The following is an 18,085-nucleotide window of genomic DNA, read 5'->3' as shown; positions in this document are numbered from 1 at the left end:
AGGGGCCCTCTCTCCACAGCCCTAGAACAAAAGCCTATCCTGCCGGCCCAAGAAACAGTCACGGTTGAGGGGGAAAATGAAAACCTTCCTTTGACTACAGGAAACTTCCCAAGGGTTTTTCTGTTTCTTCATCTAAACCCATCTAAGTGTTGTGACCCACGTGCCGGTGTGCTGTGTGCGTTCACTTACAACCACCCCATTGATGAATATGTCACAGATCAGGGGATGCAGGCACCAAGGGGCTAAGGAACTTTCGGAGGTCACACAGCTCCGGAGTTGGGATCTGAACCAGCCACCGCTTACCGAGGTTCCTGGGCTGGTCCTGGCACCCTCCCCCGCGGCCGCCTCGGCCTGCCTCAGTGTCCCCTTCTGGCCCAGCTGCGTTCCTGCCCCTGCCTGGCTGTGCCCTCCACGCGGCGTCCCCTCTCTCGGGGGGGGCCTGCCCGCAGCACTTGGCTTGCTGGGGTCTCTGGCGTCTGCCCGGGAAGCAGAGCCTTGACCTGCCCCCTCGGCCACAGCACGGCGGGCCCTGTGGTGTCGGCGCCTCTCCCACCGCCCCCGGGCGGCACTGGGGGGCTGCGGGGTCTGGACCCACCGACAGGGCACCTTCCCTTCGCCGCCGCGGATGACCGGCCGCGCTCTTGGGAGACCTTAATTTGGGAGGCTCTGCTCCCCCAGGACCCATTCCCCATCCTCCCACAGCCCCCACGCGGTATCCGGGGGCCGTCCCCCTCCCCGCAGTCCCGTGGGTGGAGGGGATTCAGGTGCGCCCGGCCCTGGGGGTGGAGCGCTCGGCCCGGCGTCAGCTAATCCGCGCGGCGCAGTCCCGGACCTCAGCCGCAGGCCCAGAGGCGCGCGGATCCCGGCCGGTCAATCAGGGAGGGCCTCCGGGGGGAGGTGGCGCTGCCCGCAGCCCGCCCGCCCGGCTCACCTGCGCCCTCCTCACCTGCGGGGCCATGCGGTCCCTTACCAGCAGCCGCCTGCCCCGGGGCGAGGAGCCTCAGCCCCCAACATCGCCAGCCCTCCAGCCTCCCCGCTCCTAGCCGGCGTCCCTGAGCGTGTCCCGGGAAGCGCACGTCCACGCTGGCGCTGGACTGGGTTTTCTGGCTCCAGGGACGGGACTCGTCCTAAAGAGTCCGGCTCGGATGGGGTTACGCGCCTCACCTCACCCGTGTGCGGACCGCCAGTGCCTCCGCCCTGCACGCCGCGGGCCGTGCCCAGCTCTTCCCGCCCGAGGGCAGGTGACCCCCGCCCCGTCCCTGCCAGGCGCGCGACTTTAAATCCCCCCAATCCCCACCTCTCAGCGTGGCCTGGGAGGGGGAAGCCGCCCAGCTTCAGGGCTTCCTGCGCCTTCGCCGCCGCCCTACCTGCCCTTCCCCGCCGCCGTCCCCCCTACCCCCCCAGCCCGTCTCTTCCGCCTTCTTATTTTGTGCCTGGGCTCTCTGCTCCGCAAAAATGTTGACTTCCCCCGGGCAGAGGTTTCAGAATTTTTTTTAAGCTTTTGTCCACGGCGTTCTCTACATCTTGGTTGAAGGAATGGCAGCCTGCGGGGTGCAGGCTGGGGCCTCCGTCTCCCTGCGCTTCTCGCCTCCTCCATGCGCAGGAGGCGGTGGGGATCCGAGCCTCAGACCAGAGGCAGGGGCTCCGGGAGGAGGGTGCCCCGCTGCCCTGTCCAGCAGGCTCACCCAGGCCCTTCCTGAGGTGCCTCTGCAGAAAGGGAGTCAAGTCCCCCCTGGGCCTCCCCTGGGGCTTGCAGGGATCAGGGAGGGAGGGTGGGGTGGGCTGGGTGCGGTGGGGAGGGAGCAGGGGCCCTGGGTCCAACCCTCCGTTGCGTGGTGCAGCCTTTCCCAAACCTGCTGCCCCAGACTCCAGGCCAGACGCCACTGCCAAGGCTGAGGAGCCCAGAGCCGCAAGGCTGCCTCGGTTTCTCGGCGGGGGATCCTCAGAGCCAGTGTTATGCAAAGAGGCTGCGCCAGCACCCTTCAGACCCCTCGAAGGCTAGGGGAGCCTGGCCAGGTGGGGGCGGGCTGGGGCTGGCCCAGAGGGTAGAGCCCGCCCACTTTCCCTCCCTCCATTCATGCATGCGTTCATTCAATCATTCATTCCTCAGAAGTCGCTGAGCTCACTCGCCTAAGTCCTGGAGATCATTGGAGCGCAGCCTGCCAGGGGCCTAGCGCTCTCCCAGCCTGGGGGCCTGGGTCCCCGGACTCCTCCTCGGGGAGGGCCGCAGGACCGGCGAATTGTTCGCGGCGCGGGGAACGGCCCTTGCCTCCCACGGTCCCCTCCCCCGCTGCGCCGGCACCTGCAGCACCCCTGGCCACCTTCCTCCCGGGTACCCCCACCCCTGCGCTTCCCAGGGCACCTACGGCGCCCAGGTCCGCGTCCAGGCGGACAGGCGGACCTGCCTCTCTCCCGCCTCCAGCCGACTGGCACACGCCTGGGCAGAGCTGAACTTTCCGCAGCCGCCGCGCAGCGCCCCGCCTCCTGTCCCGGGGCGGTCTCGGTAGCCAGAGGAGCCAGGCCGGGGGCGGGGCGGGGACGGGGCGGGGACACGGCTGCCTCCAGCACGCCGCGCGCTGGGCGCTCAGAGCCTCGGGCGCGGCGGGAGAGCAGTTAGAGCCGATCTCCCGCGCCCCGAGGTTGCTCCTCTCCGAGGTCTCCCGCGGCCCAAGTTCTCCGCGCCCCGAGGTCTCCGCGGCCCGAGGTCTCCGCCCGCACCATGCGGCTGGGCAGGTGAGCCTGGCAAGGAGCGGAGGCGCCGCGGTCAGGGGCGGGGTGGCTCGGCCCGCGGGTCCCCAGCTCGGCTCGGACGCGGGGCCTGCGGGGCTCGCCTGGAGGTGCCGGGCTGGCAGTGCGGGTCCGAGGAGCGGGCGGCGGAGGCGCCGGGGCGGCCGGCGGGGTGTGGACGGCAGTGGGCGGTGGGGTCCGGCGCCGGGACCCACGGCAGGACGCGAAGCCGTGCGGGGGCGGGCTCGGGGGCGGGGTCCCTGCCAGGGAAGGAGGACCGCGAACGCTGGAAGGAGGGAGGGAAGGCGGGCGCACCCTGCACGCCGGGGCACGGGCGCTGCCCCTTCCACTCCCGGGCACTGCTGATTTCCTAGAAGAAGGGAGAAGGAGGGAGGTGACCGGCCGAGCGCTCTCCAAGGCCAGCTGGTGCCCACGGTCTGCGGACACGCCCTCCCCCACACACGTGGGATTCCCCGCAGCCAGGCAGCCGATCCGCACTGGGGAAGGCGGGGCTGCCTGAACCAGGAGGGACAGCTTCCTCCTGGATTTTTGCGAAAATATCCAAAATATACTCTTCGCAACCCACGTTGTAGGATCCGCAGCCTGTGCTCCCCTGGGTGAACCTGTGAGGCCCCTGACTCCAGGGATGCCTCCCGCACAGCCCAGAGCCGGGCCACACCGGTGTCACACTCCCCAGTACCCCTCCCCATTAGAAGTGTATGCAATTATGATCCTGCCCTAGAGAGAAAGAATTTAAAAGTCTCGGAATGTCATAGCCCTCCCAAATGTCTTAGCCCTCCGCCACCCACACCTTCAAGTAGGCGGCCCTGTCTATGCTGGGTCTTGAGGCAAGCTCAGGGTGGGGGTAGGTTAGATGCAGGGGTGCTGAGGGTCCAAGGAGAGGACACAGAGGCCGCTGGGTAGGCAGCACCCAGGGAGGAGACAAGCCAGAAACAGCCTGGAGCAGGCACCCCCCCACCCTGGCCCAGGAAGCCCGCAGATGTCCTGAGGAGGCCTCCACAGACAGGACGGGCCTTGTGGGCTGGTGATGAATATGGGCACTGTGGGAGACAAATGGGGGCACAGAGGGGTTCTCACAGCTGTCGTTTAGATGATGGCTCTGGGGAGATGCTTGAAGGGGCTGAGGCTGGAGGCAGGCAGGTCCGGGTGGAGGCAGGGGGCCTGCTGGAGGCCATCACAGCCATCTTGCCAGCCAGAATGGTGGCCCCAACAGGGGGAGTGGGAGAGAGAGGAAGGGCTGCCTGCAGGCTTCAAGAGCCCCTGGTGGCCTGGGCGGCCTTGGTGCATGTGTGCTCACTTGGCACAGGCACACCTCCATGCAGACTCAGATGACAGCCATCGTGGGTGAGGCAGGGGTTTCTGTGGCTCCAGGGCTCAGGGACAGCCCACTGGGAGGTTCCCACAAGACCAACCTTTGACTTACAAAGGCCCCAAGCTTTCCCAGGCAGAGGCCACGAGAAGAGGGATGAGCGTCTCCCAGACCTTGGAGGTGCACAGACATCAGAGAAGGAGATGTCCCTGCTCCGGGGGCTCCCGCTTCGTGGGGAGCTGGCCCCAGAAACTGATGGTTTGGGGGGCTGGGGTAAGCACTGCTACCAAAGTGGTCCCGGCCACTAAGGGCCTTCACCTGGGGAAGGCATCCTGGGGGCTGGCGGGAGGAGGTGGCAAGCCTGTGGCGTGCAGGGTGCAAAGGCTCCCAGACCCAAGATGGCAGGGGCATTGGAGTCATGAGGGGAATTTGCTGCCCGAGGCAGGGGCACCAGCTGTAGCAGGATCTGAAACAGGAGGAGCTCAGGTTTGGTTTCAAAATGATCCGCGTTCCCCACAGGGCTGTCCCGTCACTCACCTAACCCTGTCACAGGCACGCCTGATGTTCTCCGTCACCCCAGCATTTTAAGTGACACTCCTACTATATGTGCCCTGAAAGCTTTTTTTTTTTTTTCTGATTTCCTACAATTTCTTGGCATCTGTCCCCAGGAAGGCTAGACCAGCCTCAGTGGTGTCCCTCGCTCCCCTTCATCCTCACGCCAGCATCACTGTGTTTCTGGGGATTTGTTACCGCGAGAGCTAGAGAGTGGCGAGAGGCTGTCAGCCCCTCGGACTTGCTGTGCTGGGCAGCGGGGTGGTGGTCCTGGCCCCGGACCCCGAATTCCCATGGAGAACAGAGGCAGGCAGGCTCCTGGCTCTGCCTTCACATTTCTGCGATGTGCCTAACTACCTCCTGCCCGTGGGAAACCAGCCTGCTCCTGTTTGGAAGATGCAGGTAACTCCCTGGTGGCCCCGCCTCACCTGCCTTTCTGGTTGTTTTTTCCAGTCCTGGACTGCTCTTCCTGCTCTTCAGCAGCCTTCGAGCCGGTAAGTTCAGGGGGTGCTTTGCCATGGGGCGCCCAGCTCAGAGATGGGCTCTCCGGCTGTGTGGACTGCCGGCCTCAGGGTGCTGGGAGCAGCCTCACCAGGCTCCTTCTTGCTTCTCAAGTGGCCCTTTGGAGAAAGTTGGACCCTAAACCTAAGTTGCTGCACAGGATAGAAGCCTTTCCTTAAAGGGAAACACTTCTGCAAACTCCGGAGTTCTTATTTGATTCCGTGTTTGTTGTGGGCGGAATGCAGTTCCTCTGAGCCAGGGCTTCCTGGGTCCCCTGGTCTCCCCATCCCAGGCAGCAACCCTGCTGAGCCCTAAGAGCCACCAGCCTCTGGAAGAGCCAGGAATAAGGACGAGGCACCACAGCACAAACCCAAAACCTTGCCGAGCCTTCCAGCCCAGAGGGCTTTGGGGGCAGGAGACACACACAGATTTTCCTGCAGGTGCCAGGTGCAATGGCTCACTCCTGTAATCCCAGCACTTTGGGAGGCCAAGGCGGGTGGATCGCCTGAGGTCAGGAGTTCGAGAACAGCCTGGCCAACATAGTGAAGCCCGATCTCTACTAAAAATACAAAAAATTAGCTGGGCATGGTGGCAGGCACCTGTAATCCCAGCTACTTGGGAGGCTGAGGCAGGAGAATGGCGTGAACCCCAGAGTCGGGGGTTGCAGTGAGCTGAGATCACGCCATTGCACCCCAGCCTGGGTGACAGAGCAAGACTCCGTCTCAAAAAAAAAGAAGATTTTCCCACAGGCATTTACGTAGTTGCACAAACAGTAAAGCTACCCTGTGTCTGCTACATTTGTGACACCTTTCCTGATGCAAGTGAGCAGCAATATAGTGTAATTGCTGAGAAATTGTTTTCCCTTAAATACCTGATTTTTAAAGAACTTTTTATTTTGCATTAATTATAGACTCCCAAGAAGTAGTAAAAATAGTGTTGAGTAACAAAGATAATACTGAGCGGCCAGGTCCCATCCAGCCGCTCCTCCCCCTGGCAGCCCCTTACATAATGGGAGTGTATCATCGAAGCCAAAGACCGACATGGACCTCCCCATAAAATGTCTGCATTTTTCAAGTTTGACTGCATTCCTACCTGTGCCTTGTTAATAAATTCTGAGCCACCGTTGGTGTTTGAGGCTTGAAACCCAAAGCCTGCCCCGTAGAGTAGCTTCATGGCCTGGGCATCAGCCTCCGAAAACAGATTTTGCACCTTTTGGGCCATTGCAGATACTCAGGAGAAGGAAGTCAGAGCGATGGTAGGCAGCGACGTGGAGCTCAGCTGCTCTTGCCCTGAAGGAAGCCGTTTTGATTTAAATGACGTTTACGTATATTGGCAAACCAGTGAGTCGAAAACCGTGGTGACCTACCACATCCCACAGAACAGCTCCTTGGAAAACGTGGACAGCCGCTACCGGAACCGAGCCCTGATGTCACCAGCCGGCATGCAGCGGGGCGACTTCTCCCTGCGCTTGTTCAACGTCACCCCCCAGGACGAGCAGAAGTTTCACTGCCTGGTGTTGAGCCAATCCCTGGGATTCCAGGAGGTTTTGAGCGTTGTGGTCACACTGCATGTAGCAGGTAGGACAGTCGAGGCGGAGAGAGCTGGGTCCATCCCAGCCTCACATCGTGGAAAAGTGTTCATGAAACGTCCTCCCTGGCTCATTCACTGTTTCTTCCAGTGAAGAAAATTCTCATCTGTGTTATCAGGCTTCTGTCTAACTTCGAGGGAAACTAAACAGCTGAAAAATCCTTAGCGCATGACCTGTGGCTGCTTGGTTTCCTGGAAGAGCTCCTAGCCTTGCTGTCTTTGCCTCTTGAGTTAGTTAGTTTTTGTTTTTGTTTTTGTTTTTTGAGACGGAGTCTTGCTCTGTCACCCAGGCTGCAGTACAGTGGCACAATCTTGGCTCACTGCAATCCCCGCCTCCTGGGTTCGAGCAATTCTCCACAGCCTCCCGAGTAGCTGGGACTACAGGCGTGTGCCACCACACCCAGCTAATTTTTGTATTTCTAGTAGAGACAGGGTTTCGCCATGTTGGCCAGGCTGATCTCAAACTCCTGGCCTCGTGATCCACCTGCCTCGGCCTCCCAAAGTGCTGGGATTACAGGCGTGAGCTACCGTGCCCGGCCAGTTAGTTTGTTTTTTGAGACAGGGTCTCACTATTGCCCAGGCTGGAGTGCAGTAGCGTGATCACACTGCAGCCTCCTGAGCTCAAGCAATTCTCCTGCCTCAGCCTCCTGAGTATCTGGGACTACAGGCACATGCCACCTCGCCTGGCTAATTTTGATTATTTGCAGAAATGGGGTCTCACTATGTTGTCCAGGCTGGTCTCAAACTCCTGGACACAAGCGATCCTCCTGCCTCACCCTCCCAAAGTGCTGGAATTACAGGCGTGAGCCACCACGCCCAAAGTAGAGTTTTAAAAGTGAAATTTGAAGGGAACGCTATAAAGCACTAAATGAGAACAAAATTTAAGAGAAAAATAAGAGGCAACCAAGGAGCTCTGGGCAGTTCATTGGGGAGAACAGCTGTGTCCATTTCAGATGGACCGTGAGCCCCTGTGTCAGCAGTGAGAATGACCAGATCCAAATGAGGGGGTCCCGGCACAGCCGACGGCCGTGGAGTGGGGGGTCTGTGGGTGCCAGTCACTGCCCAACAGGCTCAGCGGTCCCTGGCAACTGGTACTGGCTTGGGGGATGACTCTTGGGCAGGGCAGGGCGGAGCCTGCTGCTCAGACCACAGCCCTGGTCCTGGCCTGTCACCCATGTCAGGGCACAATGGGCTGCCTCCCCTCTGACCCAGCCTTGGCACTGTGTACCCTCTGTTTCTTGACCAGCAGGGCCTGGCATCTCTCACGACTTGTTTCCCTCACCTGCAGCAAACTTCAGCGTGCCCATCGTCAGCGCCCCCCACAGCCCCTCCCAGGATGAGCTCACCTTCACGTGTACATCCATAAATGGCTACCCCAGGCCCAACGTGTACTGGATCAATAAGACGGACAACAGCCTGCTGGACCAGGCTCTGCAGAATGACACCGTCTTCTTGAACACGCGGGGCCTGTACGACGTGGTCAGCGTGCTGAGGATCGCGCGGACCCCCAGCGTGAACATTGGCTGCTGCATAGAGAACGTGCTTCTGCAGCAGAACCTGACTGTCGGCAGCCAGACAGGTAAGGTCCCGGCGCCTGCGTGCTGAGCTGAGCCCTGCGTGCTGAGTGGGGCCAGCGCTGGCTTGGGAGAGCCCCTGAGGCAGAAGACAAAAAGTCCCTTCAACGCAGCTCAGCACCCGAAAGGTGGTTGGAAGGGAGAGGAGGTGAGAGGCACATGCCACACAGTGAGAACCACCACGGTCCCCAGGAACAGGAATGGGCACCGTGCCCAGTGCATATTGCTCCATTTTCTTCACCTGGAGTCAGTTTTCTTAAACTTACTTTACAGATGAGGGCTGAACTCTGAGGCTGGGTAACACTTCAGAAGCCGCAGGACTAGGCAGCAGCAGCCCAGGACAGAAGCCCACAGCTGTGTAGCCCCCACCCAAGCTCCCTGCCTCTTGGGCGTGTGTCCCCTGAGAAGACTGAAGCCCCCAGACACGGGAATCCCACTGGGCACGGCTGCTGGCCCAGCCCCTCCCTGTGGAAAGGGTGCCCAGCTCCTCCCTGTGGAAAGGGTGCCCAGCTCCTCCCTGTGGAAAGGGTGCCCAGCTCCTCCCTGTGAAAAGGGTGCCCAGCCACTCCCTGTGGAAAGGGTGCCCAGCCACTCCCTGTGGAAAGGGTGCCCAGCTCCTCCCTGTGGAAGGGGTTCCTCTACAGGGACTCCTTTGTAGAGGACACAGGCCCTCCCCATTTGTGTCCCCATGTCCTGTGTCAGGATGAGAGGCAGAAGGTGGAGGCAGGAGATGATCGAGGAGGGGTCCTGGGGTCCTGCCGTCTGCAGGAAAGAGGCTGCCAGCAGGACTCACCGTGTGGCCCTGTGCAAAGCAAGAATGCAGGGCTCCTTGTTTCAGGAGCATTAAGAATTCCAGACAGTGACCACAAGCATTGCACCTCCTGCCGGCCTTTCTGAGCTCAACCCCAGAAGCCTGCACAGGTCATACCCTCGAAGCCCACCCTGGCCCCCAGGATCCCCAGCAGAGCCGGACATTCTCCTTCTTGAAATCAGGGTTCAGCCCTTCTGACTCAACATTCAGAGTCTGTGAGCTGCGTGTAGCAGGATGAGGGGCTGCTCCCAAAGCAGCCTCTGATAACTGCCTCCCAGCTAGCATACTCCCTGCAGAGCAGCCCAAGTGGCAGCAGAAAATTCTCCCAGGGCCGTCGTCTCAACCCCAGCTACACAGTGGGGTCATCTGGGCAGCCTGTGAAAGCCCCCATGCCCGGACCCATTGCACCTGAAGCTCTGGGCTGGCACCTGGCATCGTGACAGTGTCTAAAAGCTTCAGAGGTTCAAGGTTGAGCACCGTCCAGGTGGTTTCTCCAGGTGTGTTTGGAGATGCGCCAGGCATTGAGAACAAGCTCCCAGGGAGATGCCGCTGCTTGTCTGCTGGTGAGGATGGCTCTCTGAAGGGCAAAGGCATTGCACACAGAGACCAGAGGCATTGTTACCTTTGTGCATCGCAGTGGAAAAGCAGAAGGGTGCAGCTGCCATGGGGAACGCTGTGGCAGTTCCTCGAAAAGCTAAGCGTGGAAGCACTGCAGGACCCAGCAGTTCTCTCCTAGGGATATAGCCAAGAGGATTCAAAACAGGGACTCAAACAAATGCCTGTCCGTGAATGTTCATGGCAGCCAGAAGGTGGGAACCACCCAAGTGTTCCTCGTGGGTGGACGGATGCACCAAATGTGATCCATGCGTGCAGGGGACAATTAGCCTGAAGAAGGAAGGAGGCAGCTGTCCTGATGCACACTGCAGCATGGAGAACCTCAAGGCCATTATGCAAGTGACAGACTCAGACACCTGAGGACAAGCCTGTGGAACTCTTTTTATGCAAAGTGTCCAGAATAGGGTGAGCCACTGAGACACAAAGCAAACTAGAGGCTTCTGGGGCAGGAGGACAGCAATTCTCCTGCCTCAGCCTCCTGAGTATCTGGGACTACAGGCACATGCACCTCGCCTGGCTAATTTTTGATTATTTGTAGCGATGGGGCCTCACTATGTTGCCCAGTCTAGATTCAAGCTCCTGGACACAAGCGATGCTCCTGCCTAAGCCTCCCAAAGTGCTGAGATTACAGGTGTGAGCCACCACGCCCAAGCTAGAGTTTTAAAAGTGAAATTTGAAGGGAGTGCTATAAAGAACTAAATGAGAACAAAATTTAAGAGAAAAATTAGAGGCCCCAGCTGTTCTGAGACCCCTTCATTTGGATCTGCTCCTTCTTGCTGCTGACACGGGCTCACAGTCCATCTGAAATGGACACGACCATTCTCCCCAATGAACTGCCCAGAAGGACAGCAGAGGACAGAGAAGAGTGGGGAGTGACTGCTCATGGACACAAGGTTCCCTTTTGGGGGTTACAGGTCCTGGAATTAGGTGGTGGTTATGATGGCACTGGCACCCTGAATTGTTCGCTTTAAAATGGTTTATTTTGGGCCAGGAGGGGTGGCTCACACCTGATCCTAGCACTTTGGGAGGCTGAGGTGAGTGGATCATCTGAGGTCAGGAATTTGAGACCAGCCTAGACAACATGGCAAAACCCCGTCTCTACTAAAAATACAAAAATTACCCAGGTGTGGTGGTGTGTGCCTATAATCCAAGCCACCTGGGAGGCTGAGGCAGGAGAATCGCTGGAACCCGGGAGGCGGAGGCTGCAGTGAGCCAAGACCGCACCACTACACTCCAGAGTGGGCGGCAGAGGAAGAGTGTGTCTCAAAAAAATAAATAAATAAATAAAGCATAAAGTGGCTCATTTTGGCTGGGCAAAGTGGTGCACACTTGTAGTTGCAGCTACTTAGGAGGCTGAGGCAAGAGGATCACTTGAGCCCTGAGACCAACCAGAGCAATATAGTGAGATCTCATCTCTACAAAAAAAAAAAAAATTAGCCAGGCCTGGTGGTGCATGCCTGCAGATTTTCAAAAATCCAGTAAGGGCCGGGCATGGTGACTCACGCCTGTAATCCCAGCACTTTGGGAGGCCAAGGCGGGTGGATCATGAGGTCAGGAGATCGAGACCATCCTGGCTAACACGGTGAAACCCCGTCTCTACTAAAAAAATACAAAAAATTAGCCAGGCGTGGTGGTGGGCACCTGTAGTCCCAGCTACTCGGGAGGCTGAGGCAGGAGAATGGCATGAACCCAGGAGGCGGAGCTTGCAGTGAGCCGAGATCGCACCACTGCACTCCAGCGTGGGCAACAGAGCGAGACTCTGCCTCAAAAAAAAAAAGAAAAAAAAATCCTGTAAGAACCTGTGCTTCCCACCACACCCAGCCCTGTGGTCCCCTGGCTGTGGTTGGGGTTATCGCCTCTCCCAGGTAGGACGGGGAGGAACAAGATCCCTGCAGGAAATGAAGCCCCTCTGCAAGAGAAAACCCTCCTCTCATCAGCCTGGTGTTTTTAAAACCTCAAAATCATGTCAGGGAAGTTCTCTGGAATAAATACTTCACTGCAACACTTTCTACTCAAGGATGAAAAAAAAGACCCTTTTCCTCTAAGATCCTTTAAGTCGGGTTATTTTCCTCTTTCTTGTAGGAAATGACATTGGAGAGAGAGACAAGATCACAGAGAATCCAGTCAGTACCGGCGAGAAGAACGTGGCCACGTGGAGCATCCTGGCTGTCCTGTGCCTGCTTGTGGTTGTGGCGGTGGCCATAGGCTGGGTGTGCAGGGGCCGATGGCTCCAACACAGCTATGCAGGTAGAGACGGCCCCATATTGTGGATGTTAATGTTTGTTCTGTTGGTGTGAACGTTTTCCTGCTTTAACTTCCCTCACTGATACTGATTTAGCTTGAAACTTTGCTGTGGTAGGCCAGGCGCGGTGTCTCACGCCTGTAATCCCAGCACTTTGGGAGGCCGAGGCGGGCGGATCACAAGGTCAGGAGATCGAGACCATCCTGGCTAACACGGTGAAACCCCATCTCTACTAAAAATACAAAAAATTAGCCGGGCATGTGGCGGGCGCCTGTAGTAGTCTCAGCTACTCATGAGGCTGAGGCAGGAGAATGGCATGAACCCAGGAGGCGGGGCTTGCAGTGAGCCGAGATCGCACCACTGCACTCCAGCCTGAGCGACAGAGCAAGACTCCGTCTCAAAAAAAAAAAAAAAAAAAAGAAACTTTGTTGTGGTAGCACTAATATTCATGAGCCTTAGCAACCCAAAGTTTCCCACAAAGTGGTTTTGAAACCCAGCATCTCTGACATTCCTGACACTGCCAAGCCAGAAGGGCGCTGCGAGGTCCGCCCTGCAGGTCGGGTGGGCAGGGTGGCTTCTGCATGTAGAGGTTGGGGTGGAGGTCGTTTCCATGGAAGCCGCTGAGGCTGCCTTGAGCACCCCTGCCCTGTGGGTCTGTGACTCTGGCCAGCTCCACGACAGAGCCCGGAGGTCTGTGTTTCAGCCACGTAAGACACAGCAGCAGGACGCAGTGGCGCAGGAAGCCCTGAACATTGGCTGCAGTGATGACGGGGTGGGGCTCGTCCCAGAACCCCCCAAGGGTGGCAGGTGCAGGTGCAGTGGCCACGGAGTAGGGGCGGCTCCTGTGGGCTGCCCCTGCCTTTCCCATTTGTGGCCAATCTCAGTCATCCCAGAAACATCTTCCACGGCCGTGATGCCACTGCCGGCTGGCTGGGATGTGGAAGGGTCCCAGAGCCAGGTCACAGCATTTTAAGTGCTTCCCAGGCACTTACCCCTTTAAGAGGATCTTTCTTGAAAGCCATGTGGCCTGGGGAGCCCCTCATCTGTGAGTGCTTTCCCCGCCTGGAACTGGGAGCCTCGGGGAGACTTCCAAGTAGGGTGTTTAGGGGGCTGCTGAGAGCTCAGGAACACCAGGGGCTTTAGGGACACCCCCCATCGCTGCCACCCTGACCATTTTGGTTTGTCCCCCAGGTGCCTGGGCTGTGAGGCCGGAGCCAGAGCTCACTGGTGAGTTTGCCATGGGAAGCAGCAGATTCTGGGGGGCCCAGGGGAGGCTTGGCTGCCAGCTGTCTTTCAGATTTTCAAAAAACTTTCAAAAGGCAAAAGTCCTTTGCCTTGAACAACTGTTGCTCCTGGAGACGCAGTGAAGCCCTCGATGGTGCGCACGGCATTTCCTGCAGCCTCCCCTTGGCATGGGATGGCATCGTGGTGTGCACTTTTTCACACTGCAATGGGATTTTCCCAACATGCACAGAAGCAGAGAGATGAGTGCTGGACCCCTGTGCTCCCCAGCGCCCAGCGCCCACCAGGGTGTCCAGAGTGGGTCCAGGCACCGGCGCCCAGCCCCCATGGGGTGTCCAGAGCAGGTCCAGGCACCGGCGCCCAGCCCCCATGGGGTGTCTAGAGCAGGTCCAGGCACTGCCAGCTTCTCTCTGCGGCAGCCACTCCTACAGCTCTCGGGCGGCTCCTGGTGGAGGTTTGCCCCTCAATTCCAGGAGCAACATAGCTGTGGATTCCTGTCTAATTTGGGAAAAATGTCCACACATGGTCACCCACCTGGCAGGTGCCTCTGGTTGCAGGGGGCGCTGGGCTTCGCAGGCAGGCCAGCCGGGCTCCATGCCATGGGCCAGGATCCCTTCTGAGCCCCGTTTGCCACCCATGAGAAGGGGTTCCCCAGGGACAGTGGGCTTAGGGTGTGCGCAGCCACCACACTGTGGTGTCACCTGTGGACCCAGGCGAGCTGATGGCCGACCACAGAAACGCACTTCCAAGGCCAGGTCAGCCCATCCAGATGACGCAGGAACACAGCTTGCTAAAAACATGGATGGCCTGTTCCTGTCAGAGCCAGTCGAAGTGCCCTGTACAGGCCGCTGTTTCCGAAGCTTTAAACCCTTTGTTTCCACCAAGCTGAGTCCTGAGAAAACCAACGTCTGCCTGCAGAATGGAAAGGGGTTCTTCATGTTCCTCTCTCTCCTTCACTTCCCTTCCAAGGCCATGTTTGACCAGAGCTCACTGCCCGGAGTGTGGACAGGGCTTCCGTGAGACGCCACCATGAGAGGCCAGGTGGCAGCTTGAGAATGGACTCCCAGACTGCAGGGGAGCACTTGGGGCAGCCCCCAGCAGGACCACTGCTGGATCCCAGGGAGAACCTGCTGGCGTTGGCTGTGATCCTGGAATGAGGCCCTTTCAAAAGCGTCATCCACACCAAAGGCAAATGTCCCCAAGTGAGTGGGCTCCCTGCCATCACTGCCAGTCACCCACAGGAAGGGACTGGTGATGGGCTGTCTCCACCCGGAGCATGCAGGATTCAGCACCAGGCTCTTCCCAGTACCCCAGACCCACTGTGGGTCTTCCCGTGGGATGCAGGATCCTGAGACCGAAGAGTGTTTGGTTAAGAAAGAAGACTGGGCATCCACTCTTCCAGGACGGCCTCTGTGCTGTTGGGGTCATGCGAGGCTGTTTTCAGGGGGCATGGTCACAGGAGCTCTTCTGCCCTGGACGCTCCCAACCTGCCTCCCACCCGGAGGCCACAGGACCCACGCATGTGTGTGCCCACAAGTGCAGGCAGCCGTCCACACCGAGGAGCCCCCGGAAGTCCCCACTGGGCTTCAGTGTCCTCTGCCACATTCCCTGGGAGGAACAGTGTCCCTCAGCTGTTCTGGTGAAAAGTTGAGCTGCCTTTGGAAGAGGCATGGGTGGAGTTTGCCAGAAGAAAGGCTGTGCCAGGGCCGTGTTTGGCCAGCCGCAGAGGATGCCGGGGCTCTTGGCTCTGCAGCGAGAAAGACACAGCCCAGGAGGGCTGAAGACGCCCATGTCCAGCAGGCTCAGGCCTGGCAACACGGGCCCCAGAGTCCTGAGCAGCAGTTAGGTGCATGGAGAGGGTATCACCTGGTGGCCACGGTCCCCCTTCTTACCTCAGCAGTGATCCCCAAAGTGAGAAGTGGCTCCCCCGGCCCCCACCACCCTCAGCAGCCCCACCCCACTCAACCCTGAGGGTCCCCAGGGTTCTGATGAAGACCTCCGACCATAGCGCCAGGTTCCTCAGAGCCCAACAGTCCCAAGGGGGCAGGAGACGGGGTGGCCCAGTGCTGAGGGGTACAGCCCTGGGCCCTGACCAGCCCTGGCACCTGCCATGCTGGTTCCCGGAATGAATCAGCTGCTGACTGTCTCCAGAAGGGCTGGAAAGGACGCTGCCAGGTGACCCGGGGTGCACTCGCCTCAAGGAGACGGAGTAGACGGCCTGGCCTGGCCCTTAGGACACAGTGTCTGCCCCGGGGCTATGGGCAAACGCCCCTCCTTCTTACGTCCCAGAATCCCCTGACAGTCCCAGGGTCAGCCAGGACCTGTTACAGCCCTGGTCACGTGGAACTGACAGCTGTGTGAGGCCTGCACTTCTCAGACCCAGACTTAGAACAAAAGGAGGAGTGAGGACTCATGGCTACAATGAGGTTCCAGTACTTGTTACAAGAAATTGGTTTTCTACAAAAAAAGTCCCTACCTGGGCCTTTAAGTGAATGTGGGATCCACTCCCGCTTTTAACATGAAAGCATTAGAAGATGTGTGGTATTTATAAAAGAACAGTTGTCATCACCGGGCATTGATTGGCAGGGACAAGGAGCTGCTTGGGTGTGGAAAGTCAGGGCGTTGGAAAGTGGGGTGTGGTGCCCATTTGCAGTGACTGTGAAGTGACTCCAGGATGGACCTGCGGGGGCACCCAGAGGTCCTAAGCCCCAGAACTGAGGGTCGTGCATCACCACTCGGGTGTCCCGGGAGGTGCCCTGGGCCCAGGGACCTCACAGGCAGGACGGCGACACTAATGCAGGGAGAGGGAGTCTGGCTCCAGCTTTTCCCATCGGAGGCAATTTTCCTTCACCAGGGGACAGGCAGGAAAGATGTAGAGGCCCCAGAAGCTTCTACCCCTCATGCCTGGGGCACGGGGGACACTTGGAGGCTGCTGTCACCACTGTGCATCCAAGGCCATGCCCTCTGCAGGTCAGTGCCTGAGTCTTGCCTCCCTGCTGGTCCCTGAAGCCCCCTCAGAAGCCCTGCCTGTCATGTCGGCATTTGTGAGACCCACCCTGTAACGCCTGCCCCGCTCAGCCCGCCATCAGCTTCCTCTTTGTCCCTTGCTGTAGACAGGCTGGATTCCAGTGTTGTGACAGCCATCTCCAGAAACCTGACTTAAGAGAGTAAGATGCAAATCGTGCCTGTATCCTGTGGCTTCAGTGGGTGCAGGGAGTCTTGGGCACAGCCAGCTCAGCTGTCTGTGGTCTGAGCAGGAACAGGTGCCACTCCTGCTCGGGGGACCCTGCCCTACACCAGGCTGTTCTGTCCCCCTGGGGGACATAGGGCCAGGTCTGGAGGCATTTTGGGTTGTCACAGCTGGGGGCTGTTCCTCGGCTTCAGCGGGTGGAAGCCCCAGATGCTGTTCAACATCCTTCTGGACACAGGAGGCCCCGACACAGAGAAGCGTCCACCCACAAGTCTACAGTCTGAGGTCTCCCCTCAGAGACCCTGCCCTGCACACCCACCTCCAGCCAAAGGTCCTGCCTGCCCCAGGGCTCAGGGGAAACTTGCTGGTCTGTGGAACAGGAGAGGGGACTCTCGCCAGCTGCACCACCCTGCACATAGTAGGTGTGCAGTAAACACCCACCAGGGAGGCTCCAGTCAAGGCTGGCAGATGGGGCGGTCCATCCCTAGGGCAGGTGACAGAAGGGAAAAGGCTGCCTGCTGGCCCCCAAGCCAGGTAGCACATGCTTGTGCCTCAGTTTCCCCTCCTGTAAAGTGAGGCGCTGGATCCAGGTTCTGTCTACTGGGCTCTGCAGCTTGGACGCTCCTAAGACCAAGGGACCCACCCTGGGGAGGGCGGCTGTGGCTTTGGAATAGCTGTCCAGGCCCAGGCGCCTCCAAGAAGGCTGCCAAGCCCTGCCTGTGGTGCCGGGGTGCGGGGGTGAGGGGCAAGACTCCAGAGGCCTCCTCTCTGCATCTCCTTGTCTTCAGTGGCTGGAGGTGAGGCCTGAGCTCAGGGGAGGGGCTTCTGCCACGAACCCCATGGCGGGGCACAGCACACTTTTCCCAGGGAGGACTCCTGGGCCCCCTGCGTTCTTCCCAGCGGAGTGTGGGCTCACCTTGCAAGAGCGACATTGAGAAGCTCCAGCTCTGGGAGCGTGCAGACTCTTAACCAGGCAGGCCCAGGCCCTGGGGGCACACAAAGGTGGGGCCTGCTCTCCCCAGCTGCCCCTGCCAATGGGGGCTGAACTGTCCTACCCTCCTCCCTTCTACCTCCCCAGTCTTCCCTCTCCACTGTCACCACTGCCTCCCCCTTCCACTGTCCTCCATGCACTGCCCTCCCTCCACCTTTCCCCACCCCCACCACTCTCCATGCTGTCCCCAGCTCACCCCGCTCTGCCCCCTCCCCACTGTCCCCCCCCAACTCCCCATGCTGTCCCCAGCTCACCCCGCTCTGCCCCCTCCCCACTGTCCCCCCTCCCACTCCCCATGCTGTCCCCAGCTCACCCTGCTCTCCCCCCTCCCCACTGTCCCCCCCCAACTCCCCATGCTGTCCCCAGCTCACCCCGCTCTCCCCCCTCCCCACTGTCCCCCCTCCCACTCCCCATGCTGTCCCCAGGCTCCCCCTACATGGACTTGGCGATGTCCTTCCATGGCCCACCGGTCTGAGTTTCCACGATGGGCCGGGCCTGCAGCTTTGCTCCCCCATCCCTGCCCAGGCTGCAGCTGTCCATGCAGGGACCGAGCTCCAGCACCTGCGGAGTCCTTCCGTGGGGGCCTCTCCATGCCTCAGAGGCAGCCTCTCAGGATCAGGACTTGGTTTGGCGGCGTTAACCTTAGAGCCTGCAAGGGGCTTCCTCCTGGTAGGCCTGGCCGTAGCCTGGGGAGGCCGCAGCTCCAGCCACTCCAGACCCCCC

The 18,085-nt window shown here is 59.5% G+C and overlaps 1 protein-coding gene across 3 annotated transcripts; it reads left to right on the top strand.

The window, feature by feature from the left end:
- Window positions 1-2,586: 2,586 nt before the first annotated feature.
- Window positions 2,587-17,583, top strand: ICOSLG (inducible T cell costimulator ligand). 3 transcript variants are annotated; one of them, XM_054468914.2, is made up of 7 exons: window positions 2,587-2,733; window positions 5,063-5,103; window positions 6,337-6,687; window positions 7,986-8,276; window positions 11,780-11,944; window positions 13,131-13,166; window positions 14,151-17,583. In XM_054468914.2, the coding sequence occupies exons 1-7, from the start codon at window positions 2,720-2,722 to the stop codon at window positions 14,159-14,161; spliced, it is 909 nt and encodes a 302-aa protein (XP_054324889.1). In that variant the 5' UTR covers window positions 2,587-2,719; the 3' UTR covers window positions 14,162-17,583. The 3 variants fall into 3 exon arrangements, with proteins under 3 accessions (XP_054324889.1, XP_063515693.1, XP_054324891.1); XM_054468916.2 differs by lacking the exon at window positions 5,063-5,103 and adding an exon at window positions 4,726-5,011 and having other exon boundaries at window positions 2,590-2,733; XM_063659623.1 differs by lacking the exon at window positions 6,337-6,687 and having other exon boundaries at window positions 2,589-2,733; window positions 7,947-8,276.
- The last annotated feature ends 502 nt before the right edge of the window (window positions 17,584-18,085 follow it).

Source organism: Pongo pygmaeus, chromosome 22 (assembly GCF_028885625.2).
Source record: "Pongo pygmaeus isolate AG05252 chromosome 22, NHGRI_mPonPyg2-v2.0_pri, whole genome shotgun sequence".
Classification (NCBI taxonomy): domain Eukaryota; kingdom Metazoa; phylum Chordata; class Mammalia; order Primates; family Hominidae; genus Pongo; species Pongo pygmaeus.
The sequence above is the reverse complement of the archived record's forward strand: the minus strand, read 5'-3'. Positions and strand labels throughout refer to the sequence as shown.

Bases quoted from the DNA above. Each gene is read 5' to 3' on its own strand.
- ICOSLG (XM_054468914.2), top strand. The intron at 5,104-6,336 runs GTAAGTTCAGGG...GGGCCATTGCAG, and splicing joins CTTCAGCAGCCTTCGAGCCG to ATACTCAGGAGAAGGAAGTC. The intron at 6,688-7,985 runs GTAGGACAGTCG...CCTCACCTGCAG, and splicing joins GGTCACACTGCATGTAGCAG to CAAACTTCAGCGTGCCCATC.